An 11,497-nucleotide genomic window follows, 5' to 3' on the forward strand; every position below is an offset into this window, starting at 1 on the left:
AAAAAAAGGTTCGTTGAGACTACATTTTCAGACATACACACATTTTATTCAATTAAGAAAAGATTAATATTGATTCATAACAAAACTCACGGTACAACTCGTAAAACTCTCCCACTTATAGAAATTTTGGTTTATGGTACATGAAACAACATTCCTTGAAAATGTGCCCATTAAGGCTCCCAGACATCAAAGGTCAACACTGTATAAATAATTAAGTTGTAAAATATAGTCAATTTTGTGTCTTCTTCCTAAACATGGGTGTATGTTTTAAATATAGCATTTGGTGAGAATATTTTTCTTATATTTGGAGAAATCTAACAACCTATCAAACATTTATGAGAAGGAATATTTGTAGGTTGTCATTCATTCATCACAGAAGAGCCAAGAAAAGAGCCCACCCCGAATGATACATCTGATTCAAAACTTCATTAGTTTATAACAATTCTTCTGATGCTATACATCATTTTTGCATTTTCAATTTTGAGTCTAACCCAAAATCTCCCTATTCTATAAGGCAAAGGGCAAGGTACTATGTGATGAAGACAATTAAATATTCCAATCCTTGGATTATATAATAAGGACAAATAAATGTCCTGTAATAAATCCGCAAGAATAAATGCACCTTAATACATTTACCCCAAAAGACACATTTATTTCAAAATATTTTCTGGTTAAATAATTTCCACAATACTTGAAATAGTCATTTGGTGCGTCAATGTATTTAATTAGAAAAGAGGTCACCATATTCCTGGTCACATTTGCCAGGTACTCTTTTACAGGACCACAAGAGACCATGGAAACCAGAGAGAGCTATGCAATATGGAAAATGAAATACAAATTTCTGATGAATTGCTCATTTCACTTGAGGAAACTCCTTATTATAAGCACCACTGATCTGAAGACATTTGCATTGGCATGTAGAATAAATAATAATAATGTGAATAAATATGATCAATAATGCCAGTAAGATGTACTTACATGTATAGGCATACTGTCAGTACTAACAAAACTATTCGAAACAGAACTTATCACTGATGATGTGTTGTGCGCACTGTTGGGTGCATCACCTAAGAAAATGTAGTGCCAATATATTAATAGCGTAACTTAATTTTACAGCTTGCATAGCTCTCTGGAATGATTTTTTTTTATTTATCAGAACTGCTAAGCCAGAGAAACCTATTCATGAGAGGGGCTGTAATGAGGCACATGGCTGTTTAAATAGTGAAGTACCATCTCTTGCCTCTTGAGGCAGACTGAGACATAATTATCCTCCCAATCTATGGCCTTTACCATCTCCAAAAATAATCCCCCACAGTCATGAAAAGGAAAGAATTCTTAAGAACACATATTAGTCCAACACACTCTAGAGCTTCTTATTTCATATGAGAGTGTATACAGATCAATCTTCACTGCACACTAAGAAATGCTTTTGTATATGTTGGCTTATAACTTTTTTTTTTGTTTGTTTTGTTTGTTTTTGATATAATGATCAAATCAACCACTTTTGTGGCTGCCATCACCGGTGCGTTGAACGCGGGCTATGATGGTCTCTTGAGTTACCCTCTTGCAATCATTGGCCAGCCCAAAGAAGCACATAAGATCGATAAACGCTTTGGTCAGGTTCAGCCGACTGCCAAACTCACTCGTAGCATAATCATGGGGGAATGTGTGATGATAGTTGTGAAATCCTTCACCTGAAATTAAATTGCATATTTAAAAGTTTATTTCAAATAAATACTGTTCTTTCTATTCATCAATAATTCTGGAAAAAATCACGGTTTCCACAAAAAATTAAACAGGACACCTGTTTTTAACAAATTATAATAAGAAATGTTTTTGAGCACCAAATCAGCATATTAGAATGACTTCTGAAGGATCATGCGCAGTGTTGGGGGTAGTAACACATTACACGTAGCTTGAGTTACATAATCAGATTACTTTTTAAGGTAACAAGTAAAGTAACGCATTAAATTTAAAATTCACAACAAAATATCTGAGATTCTTTTTTCTGATAAGTAACGCGAGTTAATTTGTTTTGCCGTTTATTGACCTCTACTGTACAGGTGTGAATTTGCATATTCATTTCACTTTTGGTGTGAAAGGACCTTTACATTTGCCAAAAATATAACTTTTTTTGTTATTAAAAAACAATACAAGCAAGTCCATCCTATGTCAGAAAAAGTAACGCAAAAAGTATCTTACCATAAAAAGTCACGCAAGTAGTTACCTTTCCAGGGAGTAACGCAATACTTTTAAAAATAACTTTCCCCAACACTGATCATGTGACACTGAAGACTACAGTAATGGCTGCTGAAAAATCAGCTTTGCCGTCACAGGAATACATTACATTTTAAAATACATTAAAATAGAAAACAGTTATTTTAAATAGCAATAATATTTCACAATATTACAGTTTTTACTGTCATTTTGATTAAATAAAAGCAGCCTTGGTGAGCAGAAGAGATTTCTTAAAAGCAAATATTACTTTGCTGTTTGGTTTACGTGTGCATTTAAATACAATATCCTGTACTTTTTTGTGTGATTGAATGTGTCTGTATAGCTTTAATAATATTAATATTACTTAGTATATACTATTCATATATTTTATAAAAAAAACATAAACCAACTTATCTGCTTCCATATTTTTACATATATATATAAATAAGTAAATGTGCATTTAAAAAAAAAGTTATGAATTAATAAATTATGAATGAATGATTGAATATTAAGCTGGAAAAGAAAAGAAAAGACATTGCTCTTACCAATGGCACTGAAGGCAACGAACTTGTTCTCTCTGGGATTGATGCTGTTGTCATAGGGCCTCATTCCCCACATGTGAGCTGCACTGTTGACCAGCCAGGTCGCATTAAGGACCACAGTGTATCTCAACAGACAAGGGACAAAGTAACTGTTCAAAAGACTCTCTCCCCAAAAGTACCAAGGTACAAGCGTGGGGAAGAGAAAGCACATCACCATCACAGATAGCTTGTAATGCCTAAGGACAGAGAAATGTAAGATTCAAAACAAACATTCCGATTGCTATTCTACTGCATGTAACAGATTTTGTGAATTAACAACAGCTGTTAAACCTCAGCTAGACCACAACACGCAGTTTGAAATGGTGACTAACCAGTTATTCTTCCATTATCTGATCTGGCAAAACACGTTCTTAAACCCTTATCAAAAAGCTCAGCACTTTTTCTGTTGGACGTCATTCAAAGTGATGGAAAGGGATATTGATTATTCCACACTAGCTAGTGCCAAATATGTGGCCTGGTTCAGATGGGCACTCCTAATGACGGGGTCACAGAGGTGTAGTGAATATTTTAAATAATAAAAAAATTTAGCTCATAAGAACTGACAAAACCTGGATCAAAGTTTGTCCTCTCTTGTACATTCACAGGTTTTCACCCAATAAATACGGATTAAATTATTCAGCACTATTGTATCAGATTTAGGGCCCAGACAAACCGTCTTTTCATGTTAAAAAACTGCTGTCAGGATTTACTAAGACACGCAGTGAAAATTTAGTGATAAATAAAAGGTGTGGACAGAGGAATTTTTGGAATTGCGCTCTCACACTAATTTGCCCTATTTAGTAAATCTGGCCCATAGTCTTCATCAATTGAACCAGTTTAATCCAAATATATAAATCAAAACAGAAGATTTTTAAACGGTAAAACAAAGAATCATTAAATTATATTATTATAAAGAGGAAAACATTTTATGAAGAATGTATTTGTACATTTTTCAGAGATACTAGTGTATGTACTCCACTGTTCAAAAGTTTGAGGTCAGTAAGAAGACAGTTTCTGCATTTATTGGATCAAAAATACATTAAAATAGTTATTGAGAAATGTTATTCAATTTTTTTCTCTTGCGTTATATTTTAAAATGTAATTTATTCCTGTGATTGTAAAGCTGAATTACTCCAGTCTTCAGTGTCACATGATGCTTTAGACATCATTCTAATATGCTGATTTCTTGTCATTATATATATATATTTTAGAATACTTTGATGAATAGAAAGTTCAATAGAACAGCATTTATTTAAATTATAAATCTTGGTCTAATTCTAAAGGTCTTTACTGTCCTATGCGTCCTAAATTTTTTTTTAAAAAAAGACTGACCCCAAACTTTTGAACTTTGAAGTTTAGGTGATAAGATTTATAAAACTGAAACGGAAGTGTCACATTTTCTTACTGACCTTCTCTGAAACATTACAACCCAATCTGCTTTAAGGTCAGTGAGCTCCAGCTTACGTCCTTTCTCAATAACTTTTGGGTGTTTGCGGACCAGCAACCAGCCGATGTGAGCAAAGAAGAATCCTCTGCGGGCATTGTGTGGGTCGGCATCAGTCTCAGAAAACTTGTGGTGGGCACGATGATCTCTGGCCCACTCATAGACATCATTCTAAAAGGATATACGTATACATCAGTGGAGTACAAGTGAATGAAAGCTGCAAAAAGACAAATAAACCTATCCAGCAAGTATAAGAAGTACTTTTATCCAAAGTGACTTACAGTCCACATTTTACAGGGACAATCTCAGGTGAACGTCCTGGGTTTGATTGCTTTGCTCAAAGGGTGACCGTTCGGCTCTTGTGGGGTTTGAACCTACTAGCCCAGATCTTAAACCACTACGCCCTATATACCACCTTCATCTGAGCTGCATTCACATTGCATCATTTAATGTGGAATATGGTTTTATTCACTTAAAAATGTTTTACCTGAAAAGCCATAGTGTTCGCAACCGCTAGGAATATTCGTAATGGCAATGAAGCTTTGTAGGACCTGTGGCTCCAAAGGCGATGGGCACCGGCGGTTATTCCAAGAGCACTTACCGTGAAACACACTCCCGCTGTCACATTAAGAGAGAAAACAGAAAAGAATGTTTAAAAACACATTAGCCTGAACTACACACAGATTCTATAGTGTGTAACGGTGTGGGCCCTTGATTCGTTCTATGAGAGACAGAATGTCTCGCTGTGTGTTGTCAGACCAGGCTGCAAGGGATGTGGGATAACAGGCCACAGACTGTGAAGAAGGCCACACTGTTATGACCCCGCTCAATTTACAATGGAGAGCCTATTTCAACAGCAATTGTTCTTTGTTCGTCAGGGTGCAATATTATGCGTTGCCGTGATGCCAAAAATCTACACAACAGTGCAGCCCAGTTCAGATTTTGGGTGGATTTCAAGTTACTCACGGGACTGTCTCGCTATCACTCACGCACACTTACAATGTTTTTTAACATTGTTCTACATAACAAATTTAGCTGACACATAGTGGCCTGACTTTCACTTTTGGATAAAATATGACACATTAATGATAATATCTAAGATTAGTAATCACAACTTTAAATATGGCACAGAATAAATTCACCTGCTTGGCACAAAAAGAAGGGGGAACCATGCAGTGTTTTTCCGTTTAAAGCGTTATGCATGAGCTATAAGGTTTCAAAATGATCACACATGACCACCAGCCTCCTGTGAGGTGACAGCAGACATTGTGAGGATGAATAAAAATATTAAAGATTTACTATATTCTAAGCTAAGAAAGTAAGATTACATGTCTGATTTATCATTTCATTTGTAATCATGTTAATGGATGTTAAATGACAGAACTGAGATCATCCATATCAACAGATTTTCATGTTTAATTTGACATAAAATGCACACTAATATATCAATTTCCAAAGCACTTCTACTCTACACATATAGTGCAAAATAGACTTTTACTGAACATAATTGTAAAAGTAACTTTACTTTTTTATTATTATCAGCCTATTTGTCTTAATATAGTTGATATCTATTGATATCTCTGTTGTATTATTTTTTATTAACAGTTTTGAATGAAATCTGCATTATATGTTTAAATGAGGGTTATGTGGGGATGGTGATTGGGATGGCATTGTAAATATATACAAGGAGCCTTCTTATATTAGTAGGCTACATGATTATCACAATAAATTAAGGCACACAATTTAAAATATCCATATTTGCTTGTGTTACAGATCACCCTTGCCTGTGTAGGCTGTAGGTTGTAACAATAGCATAACATTGCATTAGTTTAAAGAATTAAAGATAAATGTTAGCATAGGAATATTATATGCCTGAGATGCATGAAAACAGAGTTACAGAAAGGCCTTTTACATCATCTATACATTACCATTAGGCCATAAAATAGAAACGTAATAAACACAGGAACAGGTTGCATTACAAACCTAAAATAAAAACAGTCAGTTCAATTACATAGTCAGAATAAGCGCAACATACTCACTCCATATGAGTGTTAAGAAAGAGACAGATGGAAGAAGCGTCAATCCATAAAGAGCTCCTATGTGCAAAAAGGTCATTAATAAAACGTTTCTCCATACGATTTGTGATGGAGATGTCAGGCCCTGTTTCTCCTCATAAGCATCATCATAAACATCCTCTGTCGTCGTCGTCGTTTCGGCCATTGCTTTCATGCTCGTTACTGTCTCCTGTAAAGAGAACGAGTCGATTATATTTCCACGACCGTCGGCAAAGAACACCCATCTACCATTTCAATTAACTTACTATTATTTTAAAAGACAAATCCCTTAAACCATTCATGCAATGAATACATATTACATTCTGCGCAAAATGGGTGTGACTTCTGTCACAAAAAAGGCACGCGATGAAATAAACGCGCATTCAAGCAACTGCTACGCGCTTACCTTGTTTCCGATACAACTGTAAAAAATGATCGCAATTTGATTGATGCGAGCAGGTTCTCCCGTCGAGTGAATGAATTTTTTGCGTGTCTAAGCGTCTGATTTCGTTTAAAATGATGCAATTGGGCGAGGCTGAAAGGATGCCACCCAGCCCTACCAGTTTCATTGGTTGCTCGGTTGTCTGATGTTCATGATGTGGACGCCATGAACGCTGGTTTTTTGATAGCCAACACCTCAGCTGTTTAATCTCACTGTGTGATCAGGTCACAACAAAGCTTGTAAGTAAATTAGGAAATGGAGGTCATTGCATTTCTAGCACAAAGATAACGCTATTTCCTAAATCAATATGGGCTTTTATTGTTTTGCCAAAACAATGTTTTTATTACCAGAGACATAAAAAGTATGTTATGGGCATCTGTTTGCTATGTATGCACATACTGTAAATTTGGCTCTGTTAATGTAATGCTTTCTGCATATAGCCTATCGGTAGCCTAAATGTGGTGACTGTAGCCTATACTGTATTGACATTGATGGTTCCATGAAGAACTTTAACATCCATGGAACTTTTTCATTGCACAAAATGTTCTTTATTTTGGAAAAAGTTTCAGTTCTTTTAAGATCTGTTCACTGAAAGGTTCTCTGGGGAACCCAAAATGGTTGAAAATTGGAACTGCCTTTTTTTTAGTACAGTAATTACAGCGCTACAAATAGCTTTTTTTTTTTTTTTGTTACGTAATTTTGTATGTTATGTAATTAAAATGCAAACATTTAAATATTCTCCAAGAATAAGAGATTATTGTGTTGCTCAGCCCTACTGGTAGACATAAGCCATTTATCAACCTGTTTCCAACATTCCTCTAAAGAAGAGCTTGTGCTAAAACAGTTAAGGTTTCCTCAAGAGAGGAACTATTCATCTTTATGTGCTAAAATGACAAAATCTCTATAGTTCTTCAAATAGGCAGTGGGAAAGGGGCTACTATAATTTCCCATAACCAGATCTCCTCTCTAATGTACTGCTGAACACATTACTGTAATTGAATGGGATTGTATTTTGCACTCATATTAACTGTGCATAGGCTACTGCACAAAACGGCTTAGCCTTGTGAATCTGGTCAAAAATCAACTTTACATAATGTTTTCTCGATCTGTACACTTATTATTTTCCCAAGTTCAGTAAGTGATTTCGTTGTAAGCATGCTTCATCCAAATCATCAGCCCTTCTCAGTCACACGTCATTGTACCATACTCCATGTCCAAACTAAAAGAGAAAGAGCAATGCACATGAAAATGGCTATACACTATACAGCACATATTTGTGCTATCATAGGCTATGTTTATTCTGATGTGGTGCACAGTAGATATTTTCAAATGTGAACTTTCTGTCAATGCTTAAGGAATGTGTCCAATTGTCACAACTAATCATACTTACCATCAGACTTCAAAAATCATGTGAGTAGGCTATACATAAATACACAGGCTTGTCTTTACATTTACATATTCATTAATGTAGCACTACCATAGACAGCACTACACAAGATGGAGGGATGACACAATAGTACCCCCTAGTGATAATGCAAGGGGCCTGCTATTATTTTATATGTGCACTATCACTGATATACTATTATAGTTTCTATTAATATATTGATTTATTTTTTCCATTTTATTTTTTGTTAAAGTTCTATTAAATTGGTTGTTTTCATCGTGTTTACTAGTTTTTTAAATATGTCTACCATTTTTGTTCCAGTTTTAGTTATTTTAGAATAGGCACATCAGGTTAAACAAAACAAAAAGGAGAAATGCTGAGCTGAAGTCATATTTTAATTTATTTTACTTTTTTAACTAAACACACACACACACACACATTATATTGTGACAGCATGAGAGATTCAGGATCTTCAGCTTGTGCAATTTCCCAGTAAACAGCGCTTCAACAGTCACTCTCTTCAGTATGCAGGTGTGGGTTTAATATTCAAACCGAAGGTTTTCATCTCAAAGCACTTCAGCTCACAACAAAATAACTTAATCTTCTTTGTTTCACACAGACTTGTCTTTTCCCAGCCACACACACCCTACAGCATTCTCTCACACCTTAGACCCTGCTCCCGGTCTTATTAGCTGCAGCTGCAACTGCTATCTCTGGCAGCCTGGGTTTTGTAGTCCTTAATAGGCGGCCATCTTGCTTCCCAGCTTCCACGTGTGGTGACCTGGGAGATGTAGTTCTTAACAAGACACCCTCTTGATCCAGCCATCTTAGAGCAATCTATCTGCCCTCTCTAGAACACGACCTCTCATGATGCCACAATATCGTAATTATATACTAAGAGTTACTGCATTGAAAATTTTCCATAGACATTGAATGGCATAGATAAACAGACATTCACTGGAAAAGCTGCCACTTTTTTTTATCGCTCAAAAACAAGCACTAGTTCACAGTGAGTAGTGTGTGGAAACAGGTCCACAGGGACAGCCACAGTTGGTTTGAAGGCTTCACCAGTGATTTTTCTCTTAAAATCAGAACCACAGCAGAGCTCTCTAAAGTTCCTCATTGCCTCCCCATCAGGTTTGCATGATATATAGACAAGCCTTCTTATGGCTGGGTGGTTTCTCAAAGCTCTGACAACTCGATAATGTAGGCCAGCCCGGGACGGATTCACAACAGCTGTCAGTCCGCCATCAGAATTCAAAGTGGGCATCATCTTTGGGAGAACAACTTCTGCTTTGCCTGAGAGAAATTCACAGTTATGAACTCGGTTTAATGCAGCATTACACTTGGCGTCCTCGACGGCCTGCTCAATGAGCTCTATGCCAATGACTCTCTTCATCTGTGGGGATAACGAAATGCCAATGGCTCCAGTACCACAGCATACATCCAGCAGTGTGCCCCCAACACAAGCCTGATTCAGCTCCGCAACAGTTTTGTACAGAGCTTCCGCTGCTCCCCGATTCACCTGGAAGAAAGAATCAGCAGAAATGCGGAACTTGAAGCCAAGCACCTCCTCAAAGATATGGGGCTGTCCGTACAGAAGCTGATAGGGGGATTGCTCATTACTGCAACGGGTCATTGTGCTCTCCTGGAAATAAAGAGAATCCAGTTGACATACTGCTCCGGGACCTCGTGTGAGGTACTCCACCAGAGCAGCTTTATGGATGTCAATATCCTCAGGCCTTAGGTTTTGAGGATGGAAGTAGACAATGGCCATGGTGTGACCGGCAGAATTGGTTCTTATCGTGATTTCTCTCCAGTGGCCACCATCATGAAACAAAATGCATGGTCGGAGTGGTGAACGGCGTATAAAATCTTCATAGTACCTTGCAACCATGCTGTGTTTTGAAGGCATGTTCAGGAGATGGTCACCATGGACACATACTATGTTACCCGTTCTTCCATTGCCTATATAAAATCCAACCGTTTTTGGATTCCCATCTACCCCTTTGTTGACAGAGAAGGTTGATTTATTGCGGTATTCATCTCTCACTGGTGAGGGTACTATGGAAAGGAGAGGGAATCTTAAGTCGTTTGAAAAAGGGAGCATTGAATCCTGAGCTAGTTGCTTTGTCATCTCAAGCAAGATCTTGTGCTGCTGCTCTTGTTTCCACTGGAGCTGCTTCTCATAACTCATTCTCCACAAAGGAGTCACAGTGTCAGCCAGTCTTTCTTCCCAGGAAAGAGTGTGCCAGTCAGCAGGTAGTTTGGGGTTCCTTTCATTTCTTATCTTTACAGGCTTACAGCAAGTATTGACAGCACAGCGATTGGTTATTAAATAACCGAAACATATTTTTGGTACAGTGACGATTTTTTTCAACAATGGCCAGGTTAAATGTAAACGCATTGTTTCATATGCACGCGACATTTGTGCAGATCGTCAGTTAGCCTAGTCAGTGTCAGTGAGCCAGTCACACGCTCAAACAGTGCTGTAGTCTAGATATATTCCGCCTCGATATTTAAACGTGTAAACAGTCCGGTAAAACAAATATAGTTCCTTCTACCTTTTTTCCATGTGCCAATTTGACAACATTTTGATACGGCGTTCTAATGACACTACTGTCATTACTAGTGCGCCCACTCTGCTTTGCTTTCAGACAGCAACAGTCGGTTACCGGAAGTAGCTACTTTTAATTTTTTTGTTACAATTATTATTATTTTATTATTATGCTTCAACAACACAAACAAACAGGGTACATTATAAAATATCTGAGTATAACCGCAATTGTTAAGCCTTAGGTTGAGCAGTACTAGCCTACTTTTAACTATTTATTTTATTTTTTATTTTATTTTTAATATCTTAAAAGTCTACTGTAATCTGTAGCTATAATTACAAGTTCCCACCATGACAACCTACACCATAAAAGGTGAATAAATAAATAAAAACTAAAAGAGAAAGAAATTAAAAGAATAAAAGGAACAAGAACAACTTTATTTTGCATTGTAAAATGTATCATTGTTTGCTTTGTAAACACAAATGGCCTACAGTTTTGTCAATCTGTAGAAAAGCAAAGTAGCTACAATGTAGCTATACTATATTAATCACGGACAAGGCGAAGTGAGTCTCTTATAGAAGTTTTTATTGTAACGGTTTTATTTTATCACAAGTAATTTATTATTATTATTTTTAAATAAAGAAAAGATTCAAGAGAAGTGAGCCATTTATAGCAGATGTTTTTGTTGTAATTTTTTTAGTTTTGTTTTAAAATATAGAAGTTTATATTGTAAACGTTTTTATTTTATTACAAGTAATGTATCATCATCATCATCATCATAATTTATAAGTTTAAGTCATTTTACAGTTTGTGAAACCTT

General features: G+C 36.3%; 2 protein-coding genes across 2 annotated transcripts; both read right to left on the minus strand.

Moving 5' to 3' along the window:
- Positions 1–28: 28 nt before the first annotated feature.
- On the minus strand, positions 29–6,983 carry scdb (stearoyl-CoA desaturase b). Its single transcript, XM_079635201.1, has 6 exons — positions 6,703–6,983; positions 6,282–6,486; positions 4,730–4,860; positions 4,208–4,413; positions 2,763–2,995; positions 29–1,694 (listed from the first exon to the last, which is right to left on the minus strand). The coding sequence occupies exons 2-6, from the start codon at positions 6,469–6,471 to the stop codon at positions 1,495–1,497; spliced, it is 960 nt and encodes a 319-aa protein (XP_079491327.1). The 5' UTR covers positions 6,472–6,486; positions 6,703–6,983; the 3' UTR covers positions 29–1,494.
- Positions 6,984–8,377: 1,394 nt separating this feature from the next.
- On the minus strand, positions 8,378–10,789 carry trmt2b (tRNA methyltransferase 2 homolog B). The gene has a single exon (XM_079635516.1). The coding sequence runs from the start codon at positions 10,548–10,550 to the stop codon at positions 9,102–9,104; it is 1,449 nt and encodes a 482-aa protein (XP_079491642.1). The 5' UTR covers positions 10,551–10,789; the 3' UTR covers positions 8,378–9,101.
- Between the last annotated feature and the right edge of the window lie 708 nt (positions 10,790–11,497).

Source organism: Phoxinus phoxinus (genome assembly GCF_949152265.1).
Source record: "Phoxinus phoxinus genome assembly, chromosome: 14".
NCBI lineage: Eukaryota > Metazoa > Chordata > Actinopteri > Cypriniformes > Leuciscidae > Phoxinus > Phoxinus phoxinus.